The following is a 20,137-nucleotide window of genomic DNA, read 5'->3' on the forward strand; positions in this document are numbered from 1 at the left end:
CAACAAATGATAATGAGGATGGCCGAGGGAACCAAGCGGTAGCCCTTGGTGCACCCCCACAGCCCATGCGGGCAAACGTCGTCGATGGTTGGTGTTGCTCGATTGAGGAAGTGTAATGGGTGCGGCTACTGCACCAGGATGAGCGCAAACCATGAGCATCATCGGGTGAACAATTAATGGATGACACTTAGTGAATGGGAGAAGTGGCCGGTAGCCAGTCTGAGGAAAGCGAAGGGTGCAACCTATGCGGTAGCACGAACACACGACCCACAAATGCTCTCAGCCGGATCTAATCGGGTGATCAAGCGAGAAAGCGAGCGTTGGGTTACCAAGTCCTCTCGTTAATGCCATTGCAGCCGCTCTTAAGAAACGATAGGGAAACGGACACTAGGAAGACATTGAACAAGAATCGTTTGGCCAACTTCAGTGACATGATCAGTTCATGGGTACGACAAACTTAGGCACCACACAAGAGTTGGCCAAGCATCGCTTGTCAGTAGCTCTCGGTGTCTTCAGCACGACGACGCTCAACAAGTCTTGGAGACACGCTTGATCATTTTCGGCCACATGGACCTCGTCACCCAATGTCTCCTGGTGGATGAGAGATGTGGCTCGGCAGCGGTCAAACTACTTTTAGGATTAAAAACCACTCGCAAGTGTACGAGGCTAAGTTATTGGTGGCAAGTGAAATTATCGTATGCATAAGGACTAGATAGACAGTTACCGTGACTTGATTTCAAACACTATTTACACTACAAAATATTGTTTTTTGGTCTTACTACTTAACTAATTAGAGATACAAACAACTAAAGCCAATAAATCAAGTAAACGGTTTAACAAGTTGGAGAACGTAGGGTTTAGGATCCAGTTAGAACGGGAAAGACATGAGACCTACTCAATTATTGTTGCACCTCTAGGAAAGTCAATAATTTATATTAGGCCCTCTCTTGAGTGCATTCAAACCGTGGATTAACCTATAATATTGGAGTCTTCTCCTAATATGTCAAAGCTAACCCTTAAAATCCTAAGACTCATCCCTCTTGTAGGGATCAGATCATTCAGGGTTCACTAATTACCGGGACCTCTTTGATTACACCGCGTGTCGGAGATGGTCAATCTCCTAGGAACACAGACCAAATACAATCAAAGGCAATCTATACTATACTATCTAACAGTGCGATACAAGTTACAGAACCCTAGCTCTAGTCATAACCCTTGACCGGTCTTGATTCCGAGCTGCTACCGCTGGAACTTCACCTGCACACTAGGAAGAAGTATTAGTATAACAATAAGTCAGATCTCTATAGATCTAAGTTAAACCCTAAGAAAGTAAAAGAGTCAGAAGATGTGGATCTGGGCTCAGGTTGCATATGCAACTTCACAAAGCCAACGATCTCCCATATCTTCACCAATATGTCAAAACCCTAAACCTTAGGGCACCTCTGATTGCTACTTCGCACCGGCTATCTTCAACACGAAACCGAACAATACACTTCACAACCACCATCGAAGCACTAAGAAGTCACAGATCTCTCAACACACATGAAACTACTCACAGATCTACACCGAAACAATAGATCAGAACTGTAACCATTCGATCACCACTAGATCCACCACATCAACACGGAAGTTGAAGGATCTCACTCGGATCTCACATAAAACAGAGAGAGTGTGACCGGAGGAGATGACCGGAGTCATTTTCAGAAGAGAGTGAGAGAGAGGGAGTTCTAGAGAGAAGGCGGAGGAATATCCAGAAGGAGAGAGAGAGTGTATCAATGAATGAATAAGGAAAGAAAGGGAGGTGTTGCACTTATCTCAGCAAACCAAACACCCTGAATCCAACGGTCCTCATTCACAATCCTCGTGGAGTGTCACGCGGCAACAATCGGAGGTGTCTAGGTAAGTAATGGGTCAACACCCAGTTGGGCCATCACCAAGGATACGGGCCACATAATTAATTTAGCCCAGCCGAATTAATGCTTAGGCCCAATCCCAATTTGGGTCCGTTTATCTCACACCTCTCACAAGACATTCCTTCTCTTGAATGTAAATTAGCAAGGAGTTATCGGTTAATATATCACGCTCAATCAAAGTATCTCTCGATTATAAGTAATTAGGCAAGAAAACCCAATTGGTAGCTAGACAATTGAATTGTAAAAACTCAAATTAACCAACAAAGCGAGCACAAGAGACAGGCAAACACAAAACATTGATTCAACCCACAAATCCCATTTTAATCTTCACCAAAACCCTAAAGGAAACTTAGCTACTCATAATCAATTTAAAAACATAGAAAACACCGATGGAAATTGAAATAGACATAAATAATTATCTAAAAAACACTCCCACGAGTGAATTGAATAGTGCTTGTTGATGTATAGGACTTCTTGGCATGTTAATCTTCTCTCAAAAGTGTGGAATATGGATCTGGGGGTGTGGGTGAATGAATGGCATCGAAAAACTCACCAAATCATTTAAATAGTAAATAAATGGATGAAAATTATGAAATGAGCTACAAATCACTAAGATATCCATGTTAAACATCGAATACGACATGAACCACGAGTTCAACAGTGGTACATTTTTATCAACCTTCATATCTAAAACCACAAAGTCAGTAGGGGAAATAAAATCATCTACTTTTGTCAATACATCTTCAATGGTTCCTACTGTCACTTTAGGCAGAGCTATCGGACTATAGTTCGCCCTATAGCCCATCCTATTGCAATTTATGTCATCCACATCAGCATTCTATAATTCTACCCATTCACCTGTAATGGGACGAACTATAGCCCGCCCTATCTTTTTTAACAACTATTTTGTATTCATTTTAAATTTTTATATTTTGAATATAAAATAGCAAAATAAAATATCAAAACAGCACAAATTAAAGCCAAAACCTACATTTACTTAGTTTTAAAAAAAAGTTACAAACATTGGAAAAGAGGAAAAAAAGAAGAAGTGCACTACGGATAATGTGGAAGAGCTGGTCCTGTTCATTCCCAGCTGGCGTTGGAGCTGGTCGATCATTTTCTCGAGTTACGAGGCTGGCGGTTTAAGCTTGCTGTAGCGTTCCACAATGTGTTCCCAGTATGCAACTTTCCTCTGGTTTGGAGTGGACCGGGTCCTCCAATATATCGATCCAACACTTCGTTAGAAGCATGGTCTCGTCGTCATTGTAGTTTTGCCACCCTGGGGCGTATTCGCCATTCTGCTCGACCTCCGGAAACTTCGGGCTTTCACCTTCACCTTTTTCTTTCTGGCCTGGGAAGTAGGGCTCAGCTCCATGTCATTGAGCCCGTACGAATCCGTGGTGAAGTTTGGATCGTACTAGTTTTTCAGATCAAAGTTGGACTAACCAGGTGTATCAAATGATCGGAAATCGTCAGGTTCATGGCCACCAGGCACCACCGCCGTCAAACATTGGCATTCCATCGGGCTATTCGGGTTTGGGACACCGCTGGGATTCATCTTCGAATAATGAGAGAAAATGAGATGGGTGAAGAGATTGGAGTGAAAGGTATGAGAATGAGATGAAAATTGGGGTAATATATTATATAGAGTAAAAAAAGAAAAAAAATCAGACAACCTATCGTCCGGACGCCCGCGATGGGGCGGGCGATAGGCCAGACAATGATCGTTATATAGAGTAAAAAATAAAAAAATCAGACGACCTATCGTCCGGATGCCCGCGATGGGGCGGACGATAAGCCAGACAATGATCGTTCGCCTCATTGTCCGCGGATTAATCGTCGGGCGTGGGCATAGGGCGCGACATCGTCCGCCCACCCACAATGGCAGACGATGCATCAGGCGCGACATAGTCCATCCCATTGTGGATGCCCTTAGGTATAGTAATTAACATATTTTCTTTGTCCGTCATTTAATGTCCCATTTTTTTCTTTTTTATCCGTCCGCAAATAAATATTTCATTTCACGTTTTACTATATTTGGCAAAGGGAACTCACATTCACTAACTCACTTCACTCAAATTTTATTATAAAATCAATATATAAATGTTGGACTTACATTCCACCAACTTTTTCTACCACTTTTTTTATAAAATCAAATAATTTCTTAAAATCTGAGCCGATAAAAATGGGACATCTAATGACGGACGGAGGAAGTATTTAATATGCTATTTTTTATTTTGAGTAGTTGATTTAGTTTAGTAGATGCCGTAAATGTAAAATATTGAAAAAAATTATTAATTTGCATGATTGATTGATTTAATTTAGTAGTTTTTGGTTATAGTCTTTTTTATTCTTGTTAAAAGTTATAGTTATATTTGTTTAATAACAAATAAAATTAACTAATATATTAAAAATTAACAAAAAAGTAATTAGAATAATAATTATGATTGATAAGAAAACTGACACGACATATGATAGGAATTAATATGAGATTAATTCCTATTGAATATATTATATGAAAAGAGAGCACAAAGGTAGATTGGCGGTTTCTCCAAGAGGGAGAGCCGAAGGAGAGAACGAGATTAATAATTTAATTCTTTATTCTGCTTGATAATAATAAAAGATTCCACACATATTTATAATATGCGTGGTACAAAAAGATCGCCTATAAAGCAAATCAAATCCTAACCACTATGGAAAATAAATAAAATCATAACAACTAAATAATACTAAAGCATAAATAAACTAAATAAATATACGGAGAGAATCCCTTCCGGAATAAAATAGAATATTATGTCCCTATCAGCATATCACAAGCAACTAAATTATTTATGTGTTGTGTTCCTTATTTTTGCAAGACATGGATACTCGTTCTAATCAACTATTGTGTATAACAAAAATGTAAATATAAAATTGGTAAATAGTCCATCTGGTCCTTATAAAATTTCTCATTCTTTCTTATCTGCACAGTCCCAATAAATCTCTTATTTCACTTTTACTATATTTTTATACTAAATTCCATATTCCACCAACTGATTCTACTCACAATTATTATAAAACTAATATTATACTCTCTCCGTCCCAGAAAATTTGTCACATATTTCCTTTTTCGTTCGTCCCTAAAAATTTGTCACCTTTCACTTTTACCATTTTTGGTAGTGGACCCTACATTCCACTAACTCATTCACACTTACATTTTATTATAAAACTAATATATAAAAGTATGACCCACATGCCACCAACTTTTTCAACCCACTTTCTATTATATTTCTTAAAACTCGTGTCGGGGTCAAATGGTGACGAATTTTGGGGGACGGAGGGAGTACATAAAATTAGGGCTCACATTCCACCCACTTTCTTTAACAGAGTCAAACAATTTCTAAAAACTTGCACTGGTCAAATATATATGAGGCATTTAATATGGACCGAAGGGAGTATATATTTTATAACATACTCCCTCCGTCCGCGAATAGGAGTCTCGTTTTTCCATTTTAGTCCGTCCGCGAATAGGAGTCCCGGTTCACTTTTACCATAAATGGTAATAGGGTCCCACCTTCCACTAACTCATTCCACTCACATTTCATTTAAAACTAATATATACAAGTGGGACCTTTATTCCATTAACTTTTTTCCACCCATTTTTCTTAACATTTCTTAAAACCCGTGCCGCCAAGAAATGAGACTCCTAATGGCGGACGGAGGGAGTAATTAATAAAAATTATGTATATTAAATAATAATTATTATAATATTATACATATTATTAATTCTTCTGTCCGACCCCAGGAGCTCTATTTTCTGGATCTGACATTTGTTAAATGGGTTAAATGAAAATAAAATAAAATAGGAGAGAGAATAAAGTAAGAGTGATTAAATAATTTATTTTTTTTCTAAAAATAAAGGAACACGAGTCAACTTAGTTGGGACGGAGAGAGTATCGTATAAACTCAATGAAACTCTAATTAATGCAATTATATCTGTCAAAACAGAGAAAGTTCACTGATATACAATTTAACAAAAAGGGATCAACAAAGAGATGCACATACAAGAAGATAGAAAAACAACTAAAAATGTAGAGTTGAAAGAAAAGGCGTATACAAGTATATCATATGCATTATTCTTGTCATTGCAAGTAAATTATGTATTACTACATTCTGATGTATAAGAAGAAGACAATCAAAAAAATGTATACTTTGACAAATGAGTATAACATAATAGTATATACGTATTAATTCAATAAAAAAGTGTTGAATTTGGGTTTAAATCCCATCATCATTACCATCAACTCATCTCAGTGGTTGAATGAATTCCCATCTGCAACCACCCTCCATCCAAGTTCACATCTCTCAAAACGCTTAGCTTCCTTAGCTTCATCCCACACCCCTCTTCGCCAGGTTTTGGTTGATGCAAGCACAGTCTTGTCGATGCCTCATTCTCACGAGCTTCCTCGGCATCAAGAAGATGATTAGGATCATCGCGTTTTTGATTATGCTGCGGTGGTGCAGGAGGGAGGTTGAGATTGAGATCGAGTTGATGATCATGATCAAGAATATTGTGGTGTTGTTGAGGTGGTTTTGGGAAGAGTGGTTTCTTGCAGAGTTGTTGGCTCCTGTGATCGTATTGGAAATCATGGAAATTTGGGATGAACGCGTTGTCTGTGGAGGTTGTGAGCCAGTGGCATCGCTTGTGTCCGCCTAGGGCTTGGCCGGAGGAGAAGACACGACAGCACACAGAGCATCGTGCATCTTGCTCCTCTTTCTAGTGGAGGGCGAGGGGCAGAGGAGGGTTTGTCATGCTCGGGCGGTGGAGGCGCCTCTTGATTATTATTATTATTATTATTATTATTATTATTATTATTATCTTGATTATGATTATCAGTCTTGATCGTCGATGTTGTTGTTGTCTTGGTCGTTGAGGCTGTCGTTCTTAGATGCGAAACAGCCTTTAACTTTCTTGTGGCTTGCTCTGTGGCCCCCTAATGCTTGGTGGGAATTGAACACTTTTTTACATGCTTTGCATTGGAAGGTGCTCTTTTCCTCTACTTCCTTCCCCTTGAAATTACTCATCTCCTCTTTCTCGTGGGCGCGGGATTTGTTTGACAGCATCACGAGGCAATTAGCAAGGTCTTCCTCTTCGCTTAAGCTCATGTAGTCCTCGAATAGTGTGTTTTTAGATGGTGGAGAGGGCAAGAAAGAGGAGCCTCTCTCTCTATCCATGCCTACTCTATTCACCGGGGACGGCTTCTTGAATTCCCCGTCCTCTTCGCCTGCATGAAACCTAGAAATAGAGGCGTCTTGGCACGGAGGAAGTGGGAATGCTTATTGTTAGAAGGGTGATATTGTGGCTTCATCCATGTCCCTTGATTACCAGCATGATGCTCGTGGTTGTGGTCGTGATTGGTTGCGGTTGCATGAGGTCTCATTTGGCCCCCAAACCCTAACCCTAATAAAACTCACCTTGCAATATTACCTCAATTCATTCTTGTCATCTTGATGCTCATTCTCCATCATCTCTCCCCACACTCATCACTCTTTGTGTGAGTGTGTTGCTTTTGTTTCTCTAATTTTTATTCTAGAAGTATATGTGTGGATAGTGATAAATGGTGAGTGGAGATGGATGTGTGTAGTAGTGGGACCCGTGGTTATATATAGAGAGAGAGTGTTGAGTAGTTAGTAGATTGAATGTATGTAAAAATGGGGAAGTCCTACTTTTTAGTTGAACTTTAGTTGCTTCTGTGGAGGAGAGGGAGAGACTGAAATGAGAGTGCTGAATAGACATTTGGTGGTAGAGAGGCGTTGTCTATTAGTGTGTGGTTGTGGATTCATTTTTCTAACGTTTAATTTGGTTACATGATTAACAATTGGTCAACGTAGACTTATATCAATATCAGTATATACTAGTCATTTATTTTCACTTAGTGTAAGGGTGTGTATATATTAACAATAATTACTCATTTAAGGTACTCTATCCGTCTCATAATAGATGTCACACTTTTCTTTTTAGTTTGTCTCACAAAAGATGTCACATTTCCATTTTTAGAAAAAGTTATCTCTCATGCAAACATAAAAATTACATTTTCTCTCTTCATTTAAAACACAAAACAACCTCCTAAAATCATGTGCCGTCCCACAAGTGTGACATCTTTTGTGGGACAGAGCGAGTACTACTTTTATCTATATCTTTGAAAATGTGCATTACAACTCCATTTGTCTTAATCCTAGCTTTTAAGTAGTGATGTGACTTCAAACAAATTAAGAGAGGCGAAAATGACATACTGCATAAAATACTTGACTCTCAGTAAATTTAAAACTTTTTTTGCGTAGTTAATATAGAAACTGAAATATCAATAGCTTCATGATGTGATTAGTCATATAATGTATTTTGTTACGTAAGATTGAAGATATTAAAATTAATGGTAATCAGGAGCGGAGCTAGAAATTTCTAGAGAGTGGGGCAAATTTTTATATGAAGGAATTTTAAGTATTTTATAAGGAGGGGCATTTAGTAAGAGATTGGATGAAATAAAAATTTATAATAGGTAAATATTACATGTGTTGGATGAACCCTAACCCTGAACGTTTTGGTTCAGGCTAACCTAAAAGGCTAATCCAGTTGCTAGCGATAAAAAAAATTAACATGTGATCAATGCAATGCATAATGAGGAAAATAAGTTATATTTATAAAATATAAAATATTTAATTACGAGAAGTTTGGGATATATGTTTATACTCAAATCTGATTAAATATTAATCCCCCCGTCACTTTAAAATAACTTTTGAAGGGACATGGATTTTAATGTATAATTGGTAAAGAGAAAGATAGAAAAAAAATATTGCATCATGAATTGAACATCTAACTTTAAAATTTTAAAATTAAATTAAATAATAAATACATTTTGATAAATTTTAAAGTGTGTTTTAGAATTCGAAAATGTTTATTACAGTGAGTTGATTTTTCCAATTCATTCATATAATATTATAGTACTATTATATAAATTAAAATATACTAACATATATAATTTTTAAATAAAAACGAATGGTTAATTGTTTTGTATATTTACTTATATTATAAAAGTCATCATTAAATTGTCCAATTGGTTCAAACAATACATATGAATAGAAAAAATAGTGTACCTAACCTAGGTCCAACCTAGCAGTTCAACCCCTTGGATTCAAATAATGAATCACAACATATATTTTTATGTACATTTGAACAAGAAAATTTGTTAACCTTTAAAAGTTTGAAAAGAAGTAACGAAGTCGAAAACTAAATAATGAGAATTAATTCATTTAGTCCCATTCCAATATGGCTTAGATTAAATTGGATTGCATGCTACATTGCTACTATAAAGTATAAATCCTAGTATTAAATTATCAGGTTTGAGCTACTCCCTCCACCCACGAAAAATAAAACACATTGTGAATTATACGAGTTTTAATGTGAAATTGGTAAAGTAGAAAAGAGAAAAAAGTATAAGAGAGAGTATTGTTAGTGGTATGTGAGATCCATATTATTAGTAAGAGAGAGAAGGGAAAAATAAGAGAAAAGTTGTTGAAAACTTTCATTTTTTTAATGTGCTCTATTTTTTGTGGACAACCAAAAATGGTAAATGTGCTCTATTTCTTATGGACGGATGGAGCATTTGATTTAAGGTTGCTAGTATTAACATGTGCTATGCACGGGACATAAAAGTTTAAAATTATAAACAAAATAAATGAATATATAAAACCATAAACCATGTATGGCTATATCTTTCACCCAACTATTACATTAGTACGCACAAAAATAAAATGCATATACAAAATGCACAAATACACACAAAGTGACAAATGACAAAAAAAAACACTAAACAAACATCTAAATTTAATAGACGTTTTATTTTGTAAGAGATATATAACAAAGACACATTCAATAAAAACACGTGTAAGATGGGGAGAATCCTCTGTTGTGTTATACTATAACATAGCGGGGGTTGCTATGGTTAAACGTAACCACTGTCATATGAAAAGCAGTAGGATGGTAGATTGAGTGGCACATAGTACTCTAATTCTATTTCTCTCATTGTTTTTTCTCCCTTAGATTATAAATTAAAATTGCACAAATGTTTCATTAACTGAGGAGTAGTAATTCTTCATTTTGAGTGAGACAAGATAAGTACATTTCTGTTTTTTTAAATCTCCATATTGCTTTCAATTCTTATTTTCTATATATTTATTATATTTTATATTCATTATTTGAAACTCTTATGTCCCGTGCATAGCTCGGGTGTTAATGCTTGAATTTAAATTCTTACCTATGTAATGAGTATTAAATATCTAGTATTAACACTCGTGCTATACACGGGACATAAGAATTTTAAATAATAAAGTGCAAAATATAATGAATATATAGAAAATAAGAATTCAAAGCAATGTAAAGATTTACAAAAACAGAAATGTACTTATCTTGTCTCATTCTAAATGGAGAATTCACTACTTTTCAATGAATGAAACATTTCAAATTAGGCAAATAATTTTAAACAATTTTAATTTATGATTTAAGTGGAGTAAAAATAATAAAATTTAAGATAAAGAGAAGATGTGTGACTAATAATAAAAAAATATCAGTTAATTAAAATAAGATATACAAATAAAGAAAATATGTGTAGGTAAAGATCTAAAGTTATTACTTTAAAAATTTGAATTATTTACAATGGCATTTACGTAAGTTTCTAGAAAATTCCCCTTTATATATGCACATATATTTAAAACATTAAATGGAATAGAATACAATGTTTAATGTTATTTTCAAGAAGCAAAAGATAGTGAATTAAACGCATATTTTCGTCCTTCTTTTTTTTTATCTACATTTATTTTTTTTTACTTTTTATAATGTACTACAGTACTATTTTAGTAATTTATAAAAAAAATTGTGTAATTAACAGCTTTCTTACCAACATCATTTTAAGATTGATTCATATTTTTATTTCTTTATCCATATTTTTAAACACTTTTTTATTCTTTTAAATACTAAATTGTGTAGAATTTTTTGTATAGGTTTATCTTTAATAATTAGTTCTTATGAGTATTTTTTAAGATTGACGACTTCATATACAAAATTGATGTGCCAAGCTTTGAAGCTTTTAAACATCAATTATAAAAATGATTAATACTTTAGAATATTCAAGAATTCCTCCCACTCGCTCGCGTCGCCTTCCTCACCCGTTAGCTGCCATGCCTGCTCAACTGCGTCCCAGCGAGCGACGCCAGCGATTCCCTCCATTCAATGACGGACCCAGAAAATCCAATTCGTGGGGGCGAAAATAATTAATAAATATAATATATGTAAATAATTATATATATTATATTAGTAAATTTTAAATATTGCATTATTTTTTTTTTTCAAGGTAATTAATAAATGTGAGTAACATATTTTTTAAAATAGAAAAAACACATTAAAAACTTTATAAAATTTAGTTGTTTAGACTGTTATAAATTTTTTTAATGTTTCATGTATCATTTATATGATCTAAATATGCTTTTGCTAACGTCTAAGTTTACTACTCTCTCCGTCCCACACTGTTTGTCCCAGTTTGACCCGACAGTCCAGCACGGATTTTAAGAAATTGTTTGACTTTATATTAAATGGATGTGTGTAGTGGAATGAGGGTCCCACATGAAGGAGATTGAGAATGTATTTAATGTCTATTTTTGGAAAGGTTTTAATTGGGAAAAACTTTATGAGACAGACAAAAATGATAAAATGAGAACAACTTTGTGGGACAGAGAAAATATTTAGTTTTATTTGTAATTTTACAAATATTATTATTATTTGCAAATCTAAATAATAATTAAACTCAAAATCAAATCCAATCAAATTAATGAATCATACTAATTTAGTAGTTATTGACAATTTTTAAAATATTTTACTCGAATTTACTTGGACTGTAATGATAAAATACAATTTAAACTAATCAAACACATCTTATCTTATTAATTAAGTTTACACTTAAACAAAGAAATAAAATTACGCCGCATTAATCAACATTAAAATAAAAGTACTACCTAGGTTTACTAAACAAATTTAGTGAACTGTGTCGTCGTTCTTCTCCATTGTCTTCTCTTTTTTTCTTTTCAATTTTCTCAAGAAGCTTATTCTCCTTAGTGAAACTATTTCACCTCCCCCATTCTCTATTCTTCTAATTATCTTCCTCTTCTCTCTTCCATGTCGACGAAGCAGCCATAGCGCGGGGTAGGAGTCCGGCCGCCGCAAGGCACAATACCTCGCTCGCTGCCTCTCTCTCCCTCGCCGCCCCGCCTTCCTCACCCCTCGCGCTGCCCGCCTGCACAGATGCGTCGCCGGCGAGCGACGCTAACTCTTCTCTTTATCTCTTTCTTCTCTTCTTCTCATCTCTCTCTCTCTTTCTTAAGCCAGAGCCGTTGTTGCCGTCCGCTTCCGCTGACGAAATTCCATGATAGGGAGATGGAGGTGGTGGGTCTGCACAGTCGTCGCCACCGGGCTTCTCTCTTCTCCCTTCCTATTCTTTTTCTTCTTCTCACCTCTCATTTGACAGCAAGCACAATTAACAGTGCTTTATTAAGTGTAATTTCCTTGAGAAAGCTTTCATTCCATTCGATGATTATTTGGCCAACAAATTTTGGAGAAGTGAGTTATAATTCTGTAAAAAAATAAAAAAAGAATGATTATGCAGATTCGAGTCCATCTATTTAAAAGTGTTTCAAATCTTCTTTAAGAAGTTTGCATTTGATTGGGCTATTTGAGAAGCCACTATTGCTCCATAGGAGCTGTCTTTTTCTATCCAATGGTTGTCATTTCTCAAAATGACCAAAAGGGCAAACAAAATTGCTTCACAATTTACCCCAAAAAGGGCAATATTGACTTTCCATCCAATTGGCACTTTAGATTAGTATAGATTCAGATTGTAATTTTTTCAAAGATGAGTATAAATTTTCAACCATAATACTACTATTACATTATCGAGCAATTCATTAGGTCAACCAGTGAATTTCATGTTAATTGATGGCCTTATTTACTATTGTACATTTAAAATGTCCATTTTTTTTCCATTGTTACGTTTATCGAAAAGCATGCAACATGTCGAAGCATGTTTTAAAATTACATCCATAATTTGGTTTTAGAAAATGCACACGCGTTAAACATTTTACATTACTCATAAACTTTAATAAATCATACCTCAACTTCATATCATCAATTCAAACAAGTTACAATGGACATCATACATACACATTTAGCTTTTTTTTATGAGTAAATGAACATAAAACTAAAGACCACGACAAAGAAGATTCAAACCTAAAACTTTTGACATAAGATATTACCTTTCTACCACTTGACAAACTCATACGCAAATAGACATTTAGCTTTTGTATCAAATATGGCCATACTTGTTTGATGTATGTGTATGAATTAACCACTTACCACAGAAAAATTTTAACTGCATCCCATCTATCGATATTCACCCGTACAAAATGACATGGTTCAAAGATTTTCCCGATAAAGGTTTATTAACGTTAACAATGTATTAAATTTAACTAATATCCTACCCACAAAAATGCAGATAACGAATGGGCAACTAAGCCTAAAGAGCAATCCAATAAAATGATCGAGTCAAAAGTTGGTTTTCCAAATAGCAGAATCAAACTGCTCTGTTTTTGGTAGAATCAAATAGCAGTGAGTTTGGATTTTGCCTTGTAGAATTCAGCTGAAATTATGAAGCAATAAAATATCCAGCCTAGCTTTCATCCCGGTCACACACGATGACAACTTCTCAACTCTGTAAGCAATTATCTCACCTTGGAACTGATAGACCAAGCTCTAGCATAAGAAACAAAAAAGAAGCCAGTATCAGATCACTTGTTCCGTGCCACCAACCTGTGCTATAGAAATTTAAAACAGCAAGATACCTTGCGAATGTAATAAGAATGGTGCAATAATATTTATACACTTGTTGATAAACTACAAGCTAGGTCAATATGTGCCAATGGTCACTTAGTTGATTATCAAGACATGAAAGATAAGTATTGAGAGTATCTTCAGAAGCAACTCTAAAGCAGATGACTAAGCCACACCTTTGAGTAAGTTTCTCACGTCCCATCAGTTTCATCTGGAAAAGGAGAACTGATGTTACCATGTTTGTTAACCCAGCACACATTTTGACAGGGAAAAGTAACTGACAAGACCAATTCAAGGGCTGAGACATTTGGACATTCAGAATGAATCAACGGAAGGGAAGTTGGGCACACTCGTTTTAGATAGCAATTGAAGTGGTTCACGGATGAATTTTTTCAATAGACTTCCTCTGACGTAAAATTTTTAACTTCATTCCAATATTAGGCTACGCACCATTACAAGAACCTAAAGTACACAGCAGTTTTCTAAATCTGCTAAATGGCTCCCAAGACTAATGGTTGAGTGCGATAATGAACTCAAACTTTACTAGTCAAATCCAACAATCACATTTTCAAGCATCAATGGACCTATAAAATGAATTGAGACTATAAAATCTGACCCATTGATCACATTGTTCAGGCATCAGAGAGACTAGATACGCACTCAGATATGAGACGAGCACAAATAATAACACTCATGAAAATCAAACACCTATCAAACTACAACCATCATACAAATATAAGTCCTAGCTTCGCATTTCATTTGCTTAATTTTCAAGATATAGATCATTCAACCAAGAATATTGCAGAAACAAATTATTAACAGCCCAATACTACAACATAAAAATAGATGCATCTTATTCTCTATTTTTTAAATGTATGCAGGTACTTTGGTTGGTAAGAGATTAATTTATTATCTATCACATCAATACTAACTAGCTGCTTTAGTACATTAATTAAAGCACCTATACATAGTGTGTAATTCAATGAATCATAATGGAAGATACGCACTCAGATATGAGACGAGCACAAATATCTAACACATCAGAGAGACTAGATACGCACTCAGATATGAGACGAGCACAAATAATAACACTCATGAAAATCAAACACCTATCAAACTACAACCATCATACAAATATAAGTCCTAGCTTCGCATTTCATTTGCTTAATTTTCAAGATATAGATCATTCAACCAAGAATATTGCAGAAACAAATTATTAACAGCCCAATACTACAACATAAAAATAGATGCATCTTATTCTCTATTTTTTAAATGTATGCAGGTACTTTGGTTGGTAAGAGATTAATTTATTATCTATCACATCAATACTAACTAGCTGCTTTAGTACATTAATTAAAGCACCTATACATAGTGTGTAATTCAATGAATCATAATGGAAGACCTTGTAAATTTCTTGTGTTTCTTTCAACCATTGGAAACTCATGTGCCTGCAGGAATCAAATATCCCAGTCAGAGAGCTGATCATTACCTCCAGGTAAAAAAGAAAAGACCGAATTATTGTTAGGGAGGTCGTAGAAGAGATGAGGGTTGAGGTAAACAACCATGACTGAGAAAGATCCAACCAATAATCCAATAAAAATCAAGGTGTATGCCAGGACTGAATTGATGTTTACTTCAGGAAATTAGAAATTTTCTAACAAGTTTCAGATGTTATTAGAACTTCAAGGAATTTCTTTATAATCTATAAGTGAAAGACTAAGAATTCTTGTAACTTAGCTTTCTGGTGATTTAATGACATGTGACAATAAGTAGATTTGTATCACTGAAAATTGGTACATGTATGGTAAGGTACTATTGAAACACCTTCTGGAATAGAAAGGTGTTATCAGCGAACTTCCATAGTTAGTCTACGCCTCCCATGAATCAAATAAACATAATAGTGCTTATTTGGGATTATGAAGGCACAAATAAATGAACATATAACATTCATCCAAACATAATTGTTCCAAGTCACAGATTGGCCACAGAAGTTCAAATTATAAAATGTTCTGTTTTCAGAACATATGAAGATTGAAAACATTCATAACTAGCACTAGTTTGAGATGAGCTATGGCTCACATGGTATCACAAAAAACTTAACACAGAAATCAAGCATTATGCATAGATTAGGCACTAACAGAAAAGAAGCAAAATAATCAAGATGAATGTCAACGTCATTCCATATTTATTAAAATGCAGACAAAAAACTGTAAAAATCTTAACAAGCGTAGATATACAATGCAGGGAAATGGTCATAAACATAAATAACCCTCAACAAGGGTACATCAAAGCCACAAAACTAGGTAGATGTACAATAACAGAAACTGCATACATTAATAATGAGGGTTTTTGCAATATCTAGACGAAAAATAGTTACACCATTGCCTGAATTCCAATTTTTTAACAACTAAAATAATGATATCACTGAAACTGCTACTTTCACAACCACCTTCCTTATGGTACCATACCCAAAACCAAAAACAAGAAAAGATAAGCTGTTGGAACAGATACAAGATTCCCAAGACTACACATAATGAATGAGGAGCTTGAATAAATAATCAACCAAAATCTAATCAGGGTTATATTTAGAACATATTCTAGGGTAATTTTTTATACTCCCTCCGTCCCACTCTATGTGAACCATTTTACATTTTGGGATGTCCCACTCTAAATGACACACTTCTAAAAATAGAAACATCACTCTCTCAACTTTTTCTCTCACTCTTACTTTTATTCTCTCCACCTAACTCACAGAACAACACTACTAAAATCACATGCTGTAATAGAAATGCTCCACTTAGAGTGGGAGTAGTAACGAACAAAAATCACTTAATATCACATTCCCTAGGTCATCATAATAGGATACTTACGCCATAGCTCCTTCAACTACTAGTTACCTGAATTATACTTTTCCCAGAATTAAGAAGCTTAATTTTAATAAAGTGTTCTGGACTAACATCCTACCGCAAGCTCAATCGTTTACATAAAGAAACACAAAGCAGCATGAACATTAACTACAAAAAATATTCATGACAAGTAAACAAAACAGCAAAAAAAACATACTAGAGATCTGGAGAAGTGCAGCAGAGTGTACCCTGAGAAAGAGCCCGACAACTCCTGGACGACGAGCTCAGGCACGACGTCATCCTCGCCGTAGCCACCGCACTGTGCAGTGGCAGCAACGACGCCACACCTCCCAACTCCGACGGCGCCCTATCACACCCTTATTCATTTCAATATTATAGCAAACAGAGACTGAGCAGGAAAATTGAGAATCTAGGGTCTACCTTGAGAGAGATAACCGGCGAAGGGGAGAGGTCACTGGAGTAGTGAATAGAGGTGGCCTATTGGATGGGGCGGTGGCTGATCTGTTGAAAGAAGAAGAAGCTGGCTTCGAAATGGCCGATTTTAGGGCAGAAACAGAAGATTTCTGGAAAATTCTGCTGCATCTGGATGCCATTTTGTTCGCTCACCGACGATAGAGATAGAAATGTGATCGATTTTGGCGATAAAGATATTAGGGTTTAGGGTTTACATATAATTAGCTCGATAGTCCCTCAACAAAATGCCAATTACTCCCGGCATCCGCATTAGCCAGAGTTATGATTGAGTTATTATTTTTAGTTCAATATTCACACACAATCCTTGTGTTTAAGTAAGAGCATCCACTATGCTCTCCCATCACCGTCCCTTAACCATCCCTTAAACTACTATTAGAGGATTCCACTATACATTTTTACTTCATTCTTAACTAAGGGACGGAACCTGCAACGCTCCGTCCGTTAACCGTCCCTTAAATCGTCCCTTGAATTACTATTCATTCAATTTCATTTTTTATTTTTATTTCCAACTCAATTAAATTAAAACAAACACACTTCATTAAAATTAAAATAACATTACAACATAAAATAAAAATACAACTTAAAATTCAAAAAAAAGACATAATTAAAATCCTAAAAAATAAAAATGACATAATTTAAAATACAATTTTATAGAGACATCCTTGAATGTTTTATGTTTCACTTTCGACGTCGGACAAAATCATTCAAGGATGTCTCTATAAAAGAGAAACAACCAAGAATGAGTTTGTCCCACATCGAAAGTGAGACATAAAACATTCAAGGATGTCTCTATAAAAGAGAAACAACCAAGAATGATTGTGTCCTCTATAAAAGAGAAACAACCAAGAATGATTTTGTCTCACATTGAAAGTGAAACATAAAACATTCAAGGATGTCTCTATAAAAGAGAAACAACCAAGAATGAGTTTGTCCTACATCGAAAGTGAGACATAAAACATTCAAGGATGTCTCTATAAAAGAGAAACAACCAAGAATGATTTTGTCCCACATCGAAAGTGAAACATAAAACATTCAAGGTTTTTTCTATAAAAGAGAAACAACCAATAATGAGTTTGTCCCACATCGAAAGTGAAACATAAAACATTCAAGGATGTCTCTATAAAAATCCTGGCCCCTTAGCTCAAGTGGTTGAGGGGTAAGGATACCGCTCCATCCTGGAGGTAACGTGTTCGACCCCTGATGGCGCATCTTGGGGATTAATTTCCCCTGGGGGATTCTTGAGTCACTGGCCTGGACCCAGGCGCTGGGGGAGGTAGCCTGTTCATGGCGTCGCCTGGACCCGTGCTTGGGGGAGGTTGGTTATACAGACTCGTTCCTTTCCAACCCGACAACGAAGCGCAGCTCGGTGGTAAGCTGCTTCACCTCCGACCAAGAATGAGTTTGTCCCACATTGAAAGTGAAACATAAAACATTCAAGGATGTCTCTATAAAAGAGAAACAACCAAGAATGATTTTGTCCCACATCGAAAGTGAAACATAAAACATTCAAGGATGTCTCTATAAAAGAGAAACAACCAAGAATGATTTCATAAATTCGCTAGCCCATCAAATATATATGGGCTATTACGAATTTCTTGTATTCATTTATTTGTAAAAATTGTTTTTAAATATAAAAACAATTTTTATAAATAAAAAGTAATTTTTTTTAAAATTCATTTTTTTAAAAAAATTGATTTATTGCGTCAGCGTGACGACGCCCACTCGCCTGCCCGAGAGTGGGCGTCACGGGTGGCGCAGGGGTGCGCCACGTCGCCACGGCTCGTGGCGTGACAGCCCGTCCCGTGTCTCGCATGCACGGGTCGCGGGACAGGATCGGGACGGGCGCGTATTGTCAAAAAGGATTGTCCTTCCAATGTCAAAGAAAGAAAACAACCCTAAAAGGATCTCATATGCTTCGGCCATATGATCTATTATGTATGCCATGATATTCTACTAGGTCAGATGGAGATTATGCGCTTAGCATGATAGACATTGGAAAAATGTGAACACTATTCTTCAGTATTACTCCCTCCGTCCGCGAATAGGAGTCCCGTTTTTCCATTTTAGTCCACCCACGAATAGGAGTCCCGTTTTTCCATTTTAGTCCACCCGCGAATAGGAGTCCCGGTTCACTTTTTTCATAAATGGTAATAGGGTCTCACATTCCACTAACTCGTTCCACTCACATTTCATTTAAAACTAATATACACAAGTGGGACCCCTATTCCACTAACTTTTTCCACCCACTTTTCTTAACATTTTCTTAAAACTCGTGCCGCCAAGAAATGAGACTCCTAATGGCGGACGGATGGAGTACCTTAGAAGGACAATGACTAAAAAAATACTCCATCCGTCTCATGTTACTTGCACTTTTCTATTCCGGCTCATCCCAAACTACTTACACTATTTCTATTTTAAAAAGAATTAGGGTCCGTCTCATAAAAATATGGGCATCTTCATTTATAGAAAATTATCCCAATTTATTACCTCTATACATCAAATTATTTACTACTTATACCACCATTAAAACACTAACAATAACAGGGTCCCACTATCCACTGACATTACTTTAACTACCATTCTCCTCATCTCTCTTACTTTACCAAATTTGTGTGAATTCATGTGCCATATCATATGCCCATATTTTTATGGGACGGAGGGAGTAGTTAATTAAGTGTTCACTTATTAAGTGATTTCTCATTACGCTTAAAATACTAATTTAATTACAAAAAAAAATCAATCTCAAATTTACGACCTAAAAAGAAAAGTGCGAATAAGGTGGGATGGAGGGAGTACTTCTTAGTCTATGGTGGACAACCAGAACGAAAATCCAAATGAAGAACGATGCATGAAATAAGAATCCCAAATCGAATGAATTGACCGACACTAAATACAACTCTCAATCGAATCAACCACACTTTGAATTAGTTCGGTGATATCTGGTTTAATGTTACCTGAATCGAGCTGAAATCAGG

At 35.7% G+C, this 20,137-nt stretch overlaps 2 protein-coding genes and 1 non-coding gene across 5 annotated transcripts; all 3 read right to left on the minus strand.

Moving 5' to 3' along the window:
• Positions 1 to 6,192: 6,192 nt before the first annotated feature.
• Positions 6,193 to 7,127, minus strand: LOC121788433 (zinc finger protein AZF2-like). Its single transcript, XM_042187108.1, has 2 exons — positions 6,861 to 7,127; positions 6,193 to 6,669 (listed from the first exon to the last, which is right to left on the minus strand). The coding sequence occupies exons 1-2, from the start codon at positions 7,125 to 7,127 to the stop codon at positions 6,193 to 6,195; spliced, it is 744 nt and encodes a 247-aa protein (XP_042043042.1).
• A 6,216-nt stretch (positions 7,128 to 13,343) lies between these two features.
• LOC121788432 (protein NONRESPONDING TO OXYLIPINS 2, mitochondrial-like) lies at positions 13,344 to 17,440 on the minus strand. 3 transcript variants are annotated; one of them, XM_042187106.1, is made up of 3 exons: positions 17,109 to 17,439; positions 16,916 to 17,034; positions 13,344 to 13,743 (listed from the first exon to the last, which is right to left on the minus strand). In XM_042187106.1, exons 1-3 carry the CDS (start codon positions 17,279 to 17,281, stop codon positions 13,718 to 13,720), a joined length of 318 nt encoding a protein of 105 aa, XP_042043040.1. In that variant the 5' UTR covers positions 17,282 to 17,439; the 3' UTR covers positions 13,344 to 13,717. The 3 variants fall into 3 exon arrangements, with proteins under 3 accessions (XP_042043040.1, XP_042043041.1, XP_042043039.1); XM_042187107.1 differs by lacking the exon at positions 13,344 to 13,743 and adding an exon at positions 14,652 to 15,269; XM_042187105.1 differs by lacking the exon at positions 13,344 to 13,743 and having other exon boundaries at positions 16,884 to 17,034; positions 17,109 to 17,440.
• LOC121788435 lies at positions 15,617 to 15,736 on the minus strand. Its single transcript, XR_006047742.1, has one exon. It is a non-coding gene; the product is annotated as a small nucleolar RNA snoR83 (small nucleolar RNA).
• Positions 17,441 to 20,137: the final 2,697 nt, after the last annotated feature.

This window comes from Salvia splendens, unplaced genomic scaffold (assembly GCF_004379255.2).
Source record: "Salvia splendens isolate huo1 unplaced genomic scaffold, SspV2 ctg1041, whole genome shotgun sequence".
NCBI classification, from domain to species: Eukaryota; Viridiplantae; Streptophyta; class Magnoliopsida; order Lamiales; family Lamiaceae; genus Salvia; species Salvia splendens.

Excerpts from the sequence above, each read along its gene's own strand:
- LOC121788433 (XM_042187108.1), bottom strand. The coding sequence starts at position 7,127 with ATGGATAGAGAGAGAGGCTCCTCTTTCTTGCCCTCTCCACCATCTAAA. Across the intron at positions 6,670-6,860 it reads ACAGAGCAAGCCACAAGAAA|AAAGAGGAGCAAGATGCACG; the intron begins GTTAAAGGCTGT and ends GCCCTCCACTAG.
- LOC121788432 (XM_042187105.1), bottom strand. The coding sequence starts at position 17,281 with ATGGCATCCAGATGCAGCAGAATTTTCCAGAAATCTTCTGTTTCTGCC. Across the intron at positions 17,035-17,108 it reads CGCCGGTTATCTCTCTCAAG|GGCGCCGTCGGAGTTGGGAG; the intron begins GTAGACCCTAGA and ends AGGGTGTGATAG.